The sequence below is a fragment of the Podarcis muralis genome, chromosome 9 (genome assembly GCF_964188315.1).
Source record: "Podarcis muralis chromosome 9, rPodMur119.hap1.1, whole genome shotgun sequence".
NCBI classification, from domain to species: Eukaryota; Metazoa; Chordata; class Lepidosauria; order Squamata; family Lacertidae; genus Podarcis; species Podarcis muralis.
The window spans coordinates 51,187,895-51,199,358 of NC_135663.1; the positions used below are offsets into that span (position 1 = coordinate 51,187,895).

General features: G+C 42.7%; 2 protein-coding genes across 2 annotated transcripts in view; one reads left to right on the top strand and one right to left on the bottom strand.

Annotated features, from left to right (window-relative positions):
- Positions 1 to 4,981, bottom strand: part of ACSL1 (acyl-CoA synthetase long chain family member 1) — a 148,257-nt gene extending 143,276 nt beyond the window's left edge. Inside the window, exon 1 of the mRNA XM_077934269.1 lies at positions 4,942 to 4,981. The gene's annotated coding sequence lies outside the window, so the exon portion shown is untranslated. The remainder of the gene's footprint in view (positions 1 to 4,941) is intronic.
- Positions 4,982 to 5,434: 453 nt separating this feature from the next.
- Positions 5,435 to 9,803, top strand: SLC25A4 (solute carrier family 25 member 4). The gene is made up of 4 exons (XM_028745025.2): positions 5,435 to 5,699; positions 6,888 to 7,374; positions 8,607 to 8,747; positions 9,302 to 9,803. The coding sequence occupies exons 1-4, from the start codon at positions 5,589 to 5,591 to the stop codon at positions 9,457 to 9,459; spliced, it is 897 nt and encodes a 298-aa protein (XP_028600858.1). The 5' UTR covers positions 5,435 to 5,588; the 3' UTR covers positions 9,460 to 9,803.
- Positions 9,804 to 11,464: the final 1,661 nt, after the last annotated feature.

An 11,464-nucleotide genomic window follows, 5' to 3' on the forward strand; every position in this document is an offset into this window, starting at 1 on the left:
CCAGGAATGGGTGACATTTTATATCCATTTTAGATTCTAATATTTGCATTCTTAAATTAAGTTCTACACATTTCCATGTCAGTTTTGATTTTGTTTTTTAATCCTCATGAAAATTCACCAGCATTTTTGTGTGAATTTGTCCCCATATGTGCATTGTTTATGCAAGATAAATTTCCAGATTTTGATTTTCGATCCTTGTGATTTATTTATTGTTTTAGCCAGCTTGTAATTTATTCTTAACCAACTCAACTTCATTATAGCCTTGCTAGAAATTTCTAGAGTTTAGTTTATTTGCCAGCTTGTAATTTGACTGATTCCCAACCTACTTGACTTTATTATAGGCTTGCTAGAAAGTAGCCAACAGAGACAAGAACACAAAATGGCACTAGGTTGCTAATTTGCTTCAGCAGCAGCCTATGCAGCCTTTGGACAAAATGTGGAAGGGGAGAAATGAAAAAGGAAAAGGTTACTGCTTAGAAATCACATGCAGAAGTTCTGTTCTATTTATGCTCACCATTCTGTGTGACAGCTTGACACAGAGCAGGTGACGTTATAGACACCCGGGATCTTGGCTCTGTTCCTGAAGTCACATGCATGGCTATGTTTTAAATACTGACACCAGCACAAATTCCCTTATGCAATGCATTTCAGCACGTCAGATTGGTTGTATGAATTTTCCTATGTATGAGCAGTTCACATGAAGCATCACCTTTTGCAGAATATCCACAATGCATGAAATTATGACCCAGACAATGCTTAGCAGTGTCCTTCACATTGCATCCCTTTCCTGCTTCTTTTTCTCTCACTTGCAAACCATCACATATGATCCTGGTAGTCTACATTGCTATACAACCATGGGGACATCTCCCCACTGCCACACTATCACTTCCGTCTGTGGGGAAGAATTAAGCAAATCAAGCACCACCACAATCATGTGTCTGCTTGGAGCATATTATGTATATGAGTTAGAAGAAAGGGCCTTGTCACTGCTTCGCTATGCAAGCAACCAGTGAGTATGTGGCTCAGAGCTTCCAGGTGCCATTTCTGATGCTTCTGGGATGCGGGTGGCGCTGTGTTCTAAATCACTGAGACTCTTGTGCTTGCCGATCAGAAGGTCAGCGGTTCGAATCCCTGCAATGGGGTGAGCTCCCATTGCTCTGTCCCAGCTCCTGCCAACCTGGCAGTTTGAAAGCATACCAGTGCAAGTAGATAAATAGGTACCACTGTGGCAGGGAGGCAAATGGCATTTCCGTGCACTCTGGTTTCTGTCACAGCATTCTGTTGCACCAGTAGTGATTTAGTCATGCTGGCCACATGACCCGGAAAGCTGTCTGAGGACAAATGCCGGCTCTCTTAGTCTGAAAGTGAGATGAGCGCCGCACCTCCATAATTGCCTTTGACTGGACTTAACCATCCAGGGGGTCCTTTACCTTACCTTTTTTAAACCTTCTGGTGCTTGTATATATTGCATTCGGACTAAGGCAACTAGATGCAATTAAGGACATTACAGGGGTAAGAAAAGCTGAATATCCCAAAAGTTTCTTTCTTGATGTGATCATGAATGGTACAGAACTATCGAAGAACATTTTGGCTTTCTTTTGCTTGTCAGTTAAGCACACCTTACTTTGACACTGGTAAGTCTTATCTCCAGATAAATGCAGTTACAATAAGTGAATTAGGTGTTTTAGACACTTGGACAATTTCACTCCTGCCACAGCCCCAATGCTAGAACTTCAAAAGAGATGCCAAATACCAGCATAATCTGAAACTATGAACTTTTTAGCTGCAGGTACAAAATAGGAGATGAATGTCACTGAGGAATGAATGTACATTTTGAAACAGAATTGTGTGGAAGTTTTAAAAATTGTTTTTTCTTATTCATATCTTCCAGAGCCAAGGTAGATAATAGTGATTTTAGCATGGCTAAGATTGAAATCGGTCTCTCCGGAGATACACTGCAGGGATAATATTACAGTGAATATGTTATAAGGTTATTTCAGGTCACTTGTCTTAGAACAGAGAGAGAATCCAGTTGCTACAGCAGTCTGCTTTCCAAGCAGCAGAAGTCCTTGAGTTTTGGCTTTGTACCTTATTATTCAGGTGAAAAGTCAGCCGACCTCAGAAGGCCAGTGCTAAAATAAGCCAGTTTACTGAGAGATCTACAGGTCAACTCAGGGGAAGTAGTCCCAGGTAAATAAGGTCCCTTGCCTCTTCGCAACAAAACTCCCCTTAATTAACCCTATCCTTCCCATCACTGAAACCACATTGATATGGGGTGACAAAATGTAATGGATGGCAGGACTCCTGTACCTTTAAAGATTGCATAGGAGAGCTTTTGCCACCTTAGAATGGCAAACTGTTCCCACTTCTGTACAGCTGCTTAAAGTACAAGAACTCTCATGCAAGAAAAGTTGGCTGTGATGATCTGTAAGAGATGCCCGACGTATTTAAAGTAGCTCTATGCAATAAAGAAAAGGGCTTTATAATGCAGAGATAGGAAATCAGAGCGACACATAGCCTGACGCTTTGATAAACATGAAGAACTTCCTTTGGCCATTTTCCTCTATAGTTGCACCACTACTTTGCATAGCAGTGGTGTCTATGTTACATACTTTGCACTGGAAGCTAAAGTGGAAAACTGGTTCACAAGTAGAGCAGAAATTGACAACAATGGTGTCTAAACTTTTCCTATTCCTTTCCTTTGCACCATCCTCAAAGGTGTTTACTTGATACACTTAGGTTTCCATGCCTTTTCCTCCTTGCATATGCCACAGGTGAACAGAGAAGGAAGTGGTGATTGTGCTTCTTGTATATACCACCCATTGCCAGAATCTCCTACATCTATTTTCAAATGGACATACCATGGAGTAAAGCAGAATCAATCTGTTGTGCACACACAGCCTGAGCCTCTTTTGTGAAAATGCCCGTCCAGCAAATAATGCAAAGGATGTGAAGCTGCATACTCATCACAAATTTAAAACACATTTAAAATGCATTTCCTCCCAAAGAATCATGAGAACTGTAGTTGCCCCTCACAGAGCTACAATTCCCACCACCCGTAACAAAATACAGTCATACCTTGGATCCCAAACGCCTTGGTACTCGGAGGTTTTGGCTCCCAAACACCGCAAACCCAGAAATGAGTGTTCTGGTTTGCAAACGTTCTTTGGAACCCCAAAGTCTGTTGGAGCTTCTGCATCTTCCGATTGGCTGCAGGAGTTTCCTGCAGGCAATAAGAAGCCGCGCTTTGGTTTCTGAACGTTTTGGAAGTTGAAAGGACTTCCGGAACAGATTCTGTTCAATTTCCAAGGTACGACTGTAGTTTCCAGGATGTTTTTGGAAGGGGGTGGAGGATTGTGCTTTAAATGTATGCTGTATACACAGTATGAGAATATTTTATGGTTGTTGCCATCTGTCTGTCTCAAGAGACAATGGAGTGCCCCTCTGGGAGGTGAAGTCAAACCACTGCATTTGCGGCACTGAAGTGACCTCCCCAGGGTGCAAGCCAGGGCAGTGTGCATAGAGGTCCTGGGCTGCCCAGATGACATCAGCCTCGCTGATGTGGTCCAAAGGAAAGCAGAGCAATATGTCTGGCACCAGCTTTGTTGCAGAAGTTGCCGGAAGGTGTACAAGGCACCATCCAACCATCTTAGGAACTCTACTCTGGATTTGTGTAGTGTTTACTCCTTAGCCTTTTCTTCTCCTGAATATATTCTGCAAGGTTTAGGGTCAGAGTTTTCCTTCTCCTAAATGGGCTGCCTTCCCAGATTGAAATGCCTACATCCACAAGATCAATGATGTCAGGCAGTGACCAGATTATACTGTATACAAGCACCTCCTGTACTTATAGTTCATATTTTGGGTTACGAACTTTCCATTTCCTAGTCATATGCTCCTGGAACCTCCCACCAGCCTCCTTTCCACCTAAAGAGTGACACCTGCCTTCTGATCACATGCAGTGGTTCTCCTTTCAAGGCACTACTAGGAAAAGAGCAATAACTCCTCCTCACTACATCCATGAATGGAGAGAAACTGCTGGCATGAGAAAGACTCTCTCTCAGTGGAACTTTAAAGCTGCAGCTCTGCGCTTTGCAAGAAAACTAATTGGTCTCCCTTCATATTCTAATCAGCATCTTAAATATGGACACACACTCCTTACTTCATTACTTTTCAGAGTTCACCATGCACAATAAGTAAATTATGAAGGCAAAAACATATGTGTACATGAGGAAGGTCATAGCTAAATGGCACAGCACTTGCTTTTCATGGGCAAGGGTACAAAGGATCTCTGCAGATGAGCTGAGACAGGCCTCTGCCCTAGACACTGGTGGGCTGCTGCCAGCCAGAGTAGGCAATAGAGAATTAGAAAGACAAAGCAAAGGGCATATGAAAACACACTCCTAATTATACTAAATTGAAAATAAAAGCAGGTGAATGGAGGACAGAGCTGTCAGTGGCCACTAGCTTGTTCAGGTCTAGGGACTGCATAATAAAGAACCTGATCTGATCTGGCTATTAGCCACAATGTCTGTGTTCTACTTCAATCGATAGATAGATAGATAGATGATAGATAGATAGATAGATAGATAGATAGATAGATAGATAGATGATAGATAGATAGATGATGATAGATAGATAGATAGATAGATAGATAGATAGATAGATAGATAGATAGAGATATAGATAGATAGATAGATAGATAGATAGATAGATAGATAGATATAGATAGATAGATATAGAACTGCGAGGCAGAGTGCAGTGGTCTTACAAACTGAAAATAATAATGTTTGGGTGCAACGAGTGTGACCCAGTAGGAAGGAAACGGACCGGGAAGATCCTGAATCCATCCCCGGGCAGAGACATCTTCAGCCAATCACTGTATCTCAGCTTCCCTAGCCTACCTCATAAGGCTGCTGTGCAGGCTAAAAAATGGAACCCCACCTGCTGAGCTCTTTGGAGGAAGAAGGGCGGGTTTCTTTTATTTCATATGTTGTAACAGCGCGCACAGGCGCGCGCGCCGCGCATCTTCGTGCCCTTCCCCATTTCCCGCGGCGCCGCTTGCGCTCCTCCTCGCCAGCACTTCGGTCGCCCTGTGGAAGGGTTAACTCTTCCGCCCAGAGAGTGTCAGTTTCGCCCCCTCACCCACCCCCGGCCAGGGCCGCCCCGTGTGCTATTAATAATAACGCGAGCACATGCCGTGACATTGCGCTCTCCAACAGGGAGCAGCAGATAACTTTACTTTGCCCTTGCCGAGACGTCCCCCTCGCCAGGGCTGCCCCTTCAGGGGAGAGCAGCATGGCGGCTTTGCCCCGGTGCCCTCGCCTCACGGGGGGTCCCAGCCAATGTGCGCGCGGAACGGCCCCCGGCCGGCCCCCTCCGGCTATCGCGAGACCCAGGGGGGAGCTATAAATAGCTGAAAAGGGGGTAAGGGTCCGTCCATTTGGAACGCGGGTGCTTTAGGTTGGGGGGGCGCAGCTGGGTGGGGAGGTGCCTGTGGACAGCTCCTCCATTAGCCAAAAAGAAAATAAATAATAAAAGGAAGGAAAGAGGAGGGGGCGATTGGTGTGTCGCTCTGACTTGCCTCCATCATGTCTGACCAAGCTCTCAGTTTCCTTAAGGACTTCTTGGCTGGTGGGATTGCTGCTGCCATTTCCAAAACTGCCGTAGCTCCTATTGAAAGGGTGAAACTGCTGCTACAGGTAAGGAGGTTGGGTTTCTAAAGTGGTGTGCTTGCGCGTGCACAAAATAAGCTGCCCAAAAAGTCAATCCGCACCTGTTGCATCGTTCTGTGGACCTAAAAGTAAATGGCAGGGACATTCTTTCCAGATTGGCAAGGACAACAAGTTGTCTAGTAATTTTTTTGGCTTAGAAATTCACAGGCCCTTTGTTAGAAGTGGTGATGGTTTGGTGATGGCGATGCCTTAGGTTTCCTGCCCTCGAGAGCTGTTGCTCGGCTGTATCTCTAAGGAAAGGATCTTCCTGTGACTCAGGAGTGGAGCAGGAATTCTACTGTCAGATGGGCTGGAGCTTGAAGTGACTAAATATGGAAACTCCAGTTGTGCAGTTATGATTACACAAGACCAGCGCAGCTCTTTTTTCCTTGGCTCTGTTTATAGCACAGATCTGCAAGTGTGCTGAGCATTGGGGGAAATGCCTTGAAATCTTGGGTGTTTTATTCTTTTCTTTTCAGTGTGTGCTTGTACGTATATGGCAGATGGCCATTAAGTCCAATAACTTGTAAAAAAATACACTAAAAAACTATTGTGAAAGGAACGGTGTTTTGTACCATATATGTATCAGGGAAGCTTCCTTCATTTGAACTAAACTGGGGTGGAAAGTGCTATTTGCTACTAGGATCAGTGGCCTGATAGCTAACTGGAGGTCAACTGAAGGACATGAGTTCTTGGGAGGGCCATATAAATGGAAGAATGACGTCTTGCATATGTAGCCTGTCTCCCTTTAATACTGCATGTGCTCCCAAATCACCATGGTGTTTTTTTAAAAAAGTGTGTGTATAATAGAGAAAATCAAGCTTATCAAGAACTTCATATGTGAGGGGGGGGGGATTAATTGTTTGATTGAAGGGAGGAGCAACTACAGTTCTTCCACTTTCCATTTCTAATGGTCAAGTAAGTTATTATAGTTACACATCATGTGCAGCTGTTATGCCCTGGTGTTGTAGCAAGTGATGCTAATCTCAAGCGGATGGCCAACTTTGGCACCAAACAGCAATCAAAGATAAAGCTGCAGGTGCAAAGATAGGAATGGCTATTTCTTCCAGTTGAGAGGTTGTGTATAATGTGCCACAATGATTTTCCTTCCTTCTTTCCTTCCCACCTCCCTCTCTCCACCTCTCTTTCTTCCCATCCCTTTTCTTCCTTTAACAGGTCCAGCATGCCAGCCAACAGATCACAGCTGATAAGCAGTACAAGGGGATCATGGACTGTGTAGTACGGATCCCCAAGGAGCAGGGCATCATTTCCTTCTGGAGAGGCAACTTGGCCAATGTCATCCGGTACTTCCCCACCCAGGCCCTCAACTTTGCCTTCAAGGACAAGTACAAGCAGATCTTCCTTGGGGGTGTGGACAGGCACAAGCAGTTCTGGCGTTACTTTGCTGGCAACTTGGCCTCTGGGGGTGCTGCAGGAGCAACTTCTCTCTGCTTCGTTTACCCTCTGGATTTTGCCAGGACCAGGCTAGCTGCTGATGTGGGCAAAGGGGCGAGCGAGAGGCAGTTCACTGGGCTGGGCAACTGTATTGCCAAAATCTACAAATCTGATGGCCTGAAGGGTCTCTACTTGGGATTCAATGTTTCAGTCCAGGGCATCATCATCTACAGAGCAGCGTATTTTGGCGTCTATGATACAGCTAAGGGTAAGAAAGGGAAGCCACTTGATGTTAGCCGAGTAGCAAAACACAGCCTAGATTCTGTGAGTTATAGCGTTTTCCCTGAATGTAGAATATGAAATATTTAAACATGCTCCCAAAATAGGGTTCTTCTTGATTCAATAGGTTGGTAAGTATTTCTAGTTAAGACAGGTTTGGAGTGTGCTTCATCTTTCTCCCTTTTCTTAGAAAGAAAGAAAACAGAACAGTTCTTAAATGTCTACCTCCTCATCCAAGTATTTTCAAAGATTTATAATAGGTATAATTTGTATTATATCTAGTTATGAGTTAACTTCATAGGGCCATGCACTGATTAGTAAGGTTCTTTTAATTGCCAGCATAGGAAATCAGGCAGCTTTTCCCATGCCCCATTACTCAGATACCCTATCCTACCCTTGTTATGACTCTCATCATACAAGCCTCTTAGTCTCCTTCAACCAATCATCCCTTAATATTTGCCCAACTGGCCAAGAGGATATTCTAGACATGAAGCTAAATATTCCCACCTAGTAAAAAAATACCTTTCTTTAGGTTCCCACTCAGTTGTTGAGCTCTGGCAGTAGAATCAATTCCCTAAAAGTGCCATTGTAGTGTAATAGTTTGAGTGCTGGATTTGAACTGTGAATATGTGGGCTTAAATTCCTGAAGTATACCAAGTGAGACTTTGGTAGTGGCCTAATTTCATGGGGCTGTTAGGATAAAGTGAGATAGCCATATGTACGGACCACCTGAGCTTGTTGGAGGAAGGCTAGGATGCTAACTGAGTGGACTACTCAGCGTCTACGTATATCTGAGGGTGGCTTAACTGTTTGGTTGACAACCCCAAACTTTCCTGTAACTAAGGATTGTATGAATGCACTTGCTATCTGGTAAAGCTATGCATTCTAGGCACTGAAAACACAACAGCATATGTGTATATGTACGTCTTCCCAAAGTAGCATGCAGAATGACTTGCCTTGGAATTCTGCTGCAGCTGCTGATGTCTAGAATAATTGAATCTTAGAGTTGGAAGGGACCCAAGTGTCATCTAGTCCAACCCCCTGCAATGCAGGAATCTCTATCATGTGACTTGGATTGATTGGGTGTAAAACAGAACTTAACTGGCATGATTGGTCTTGCTTGAGGTAGAATTGATAAAGTGGTACTGATAACACCCTCCCCCCATCCCTCTCTCTTCCTCTTCCTTCTCCTGTCTTTGGGTAATCTACTCCCAATGGTAGGTATGCTGCCTGATCCAAAGAATGTACACATCATAGTAAGCTGGATGATAGCACAGACCGTTACTGCAGTAGCTGGGCTGGTGTCTTACCCCTTTGACACTGTCCGACGTAGGATGATGATGCAGTCTGGCAGGAAAGGAGGTAAGAAAATAACCCTACATTTTTGTAATGTTGCCAAAAAAAATTCCTCCATTTTAAATGCTCAAGGGAAGCTAGAAGCCTTAAAAAACAAGTACTTTTCCTTAAGAGGTTAGATTGAAACAGAGACACACGTGCAACTGGCCGTAATCATTATTATTATTGACGCAGTTTCCTTGAGCAATGCCATTTGATTTTATATTACAGCTTTTCTGTTTGGTGTATGTTTACATTTTGTAGTAAAGTGCATTAATAGTACAGTGCTATTTCTGTTCTGCAGTCTTTGGGCAAGTTATATTTATCTACATTTGTCCTGTTTTATAGTACTGAGTTTTAGTATGCGTCTATACAAATCAAAGGGAGGAAGGTTCTTTCACTCCCAGAATGTGGGGACAAATTTGAATGTGGTTTCTTTGTGGTGCTGCTGGTGAAATTATAGCTTCATTGTCCTCCTTCTGAAGGTCTTGGGAGGGGTGGGGAATTAAGGCAGTATTGCGGTGGTCTTTTTCTCCAGGTAATGTAACTATGTTTTACCTGTCCATGTTTGTCTTCCACAGCTGATATCATGTACAAAGGCACAATCGACTGCTGGAAGAAGATAGCTAAAGATGAAGGGGGCAAAGCGTTCTTCAAAGGCGCCTGGTCCAATGTGTTGAGAGGCATGGGCGGTGCTTTTGTATTGGTCTTGTATGATGAGATCAAGAAATATGTCTAAGACTCAAATGGCTTGATTCAAATGAAAGTTCTCTTTTGTAAGGTACCTACATGTGGTTTAACGGGCAACAAAATATTTCCTAGGGAAATAGAGATGGCTTTCGTGGGTTAAATCCAATTCAGAGACCAGGTTGCAACATTGTAAGATAGATCAATGGTTTGTTCATTCGATTACAGCCAAACTCTTTTGTATGGAAAAACTAAAGAGGCACCTGTATATATAAATATATTTGACAAAGATCCATTAATATATTCCTATATTTAAGTGCGTTTCCTGAAGGCGGCAAGTTACACAGTATTCAGATAACTAGAAATGTGAATTCAATAAATACTATTTAAATCAAAGCTCTGCCAATTTTCTTTTCCTGCATGGCACATACTAAATAAAGGTAGCTTCAAAGACTGTGGAAAACATGGGCATGTTCCCTTGCATTTGTGCCACCCAAAAAACTACAACCATGTGAATGGTTCTGACCTGTGTATGTCAAACACTGCCAAAAATAAGTCATGGGAAGTACAGTCATACAGGGTTGAAGCCCAAGTGCTTAAAGTAAACAAACTTCAGAAAGTGAAGCATAGTTTCAATGGATTCCTGTGTGTAATTTCTCTAGATTAAAATCATGCAATCACTTTTTGCGGTTTAAAATTGTGTAACATGAATTATGCAAGTTTTATCTCTTGTGCTTAATCATTGGTGTAATTGCTGCAGAAAACAGCGTATATACATTTTTTTAAAAAAAGGTTTTAGTTTTAGCTTCTGTCCTCCCTTCGCACTTACTGGAAGTTTGTGGGTGAAGATTAAGTGTGGGCAGGTGCTGTCGTACCTGTATAGCTAGAACGGACCTGTTCTCACAAGAAAACCAGACAGGCTCAAATGAGGGCAGGCAGGAATATGAGAATCCCAGTAGGTACTTTTTATGAAGCTGGAAAATAATCAACAATTCTGAGAAGAAGGTATAGGGAGAAGAGAGGGCATGCATGTAAGAACAAGATAGACATCAAATAAATAAAAATATTTTTGAAACCACTTTCAACTACTTTAAGGGGAAAGTTCATGGAAACCATAATAGGCAGCTGTAGACTTATCTGAAATTTAATATATGAACAAGAAAATGGGGGAAGTGAGGAAGAAAACTTTTTTAAGAAAAGCAACCTGATCTTAAATGCCCTGATCAAATAATTACTGGAAAGCAAAGGAAAATAACTTTCTTTAAAAAAGAGACTTGCAGGATAATTCTATACATGCCTTGACTGAAGTAAGTCCCACTGAATTTAGTGGATTCATTCAACAGTTACTAGCTATAGGATTGCAGCCTAAAGCACTTCTTATTCACATTAGACACATAGAAACCAATGGCGAAAGATTTTAGGTCAGTTATGAATAGGGCAGTTCACTGTCTCCTATTCTATAATCTGCATAAACACACATGAGAGTATGTGTTGAGGTAATGGGATACCACTCCATAACACACCCAAAATGGCATGTAGCCCACTAGAGGGTTGGGTCAAAGGTGAATGTGGCCCTTGGGCAAAATGCAAGCTAGAAACTCCCCCCAACCACTATTACACATGCTATAATGAACCAGATAAACACTGCAATTCCATTTATTTCTGCACGAAGAACAAAATCGTCTTGTGTTTTTAATGTATTTGTTGAACATGTGGTAGCATACTATCATCAAATACGACGGGCCATTTATTATACTTGCCTACCATGATACATGTAACAATCTAGCGATCAAACTTTTTCAGCAGGGGGCCAGTCCACCTATGAATTCCTATGCCCCACAAATAACCCAGAGATGCATTTTAAATAAAAGCACACATTCTACTCATGTAAAAACACCAGGCAGGCCCCACAAATGACCCAGAGATGCATTTTAAATAAAAGCACACATTCTACTCATGTAAAAACACCAGGCAAGCCCCACAAATGACCCAGAGATGCATTTTAAATAAAAGCACACATTCTACTCATGTAAAAACATGCTGATTCCCAGACCATC

Coding starts and splice junctions, on each gene's coding strand:
- SLC25A4 (XM_028745025.2), top strand. CDS start 5,589: ATGTCTGACCAAGCTCTCAGTTTCCTTAAGGACTTCTTGGCTGGTGGG. Junction 5,700..6,887: donor GGGTGAAACTGCTGCTACAG/GTAAGGAGGTTG, acceptor TTCCTTTAACAG/GTCCAGCATGCCAGCCAACA. Junction 7,375..8,606: donor CGTCTATGATACAGCTAAGG/GTAAGAAAGGGA, acceptor TCCCAATGGTAG/GTATGCTGCCTGATCCAAAG.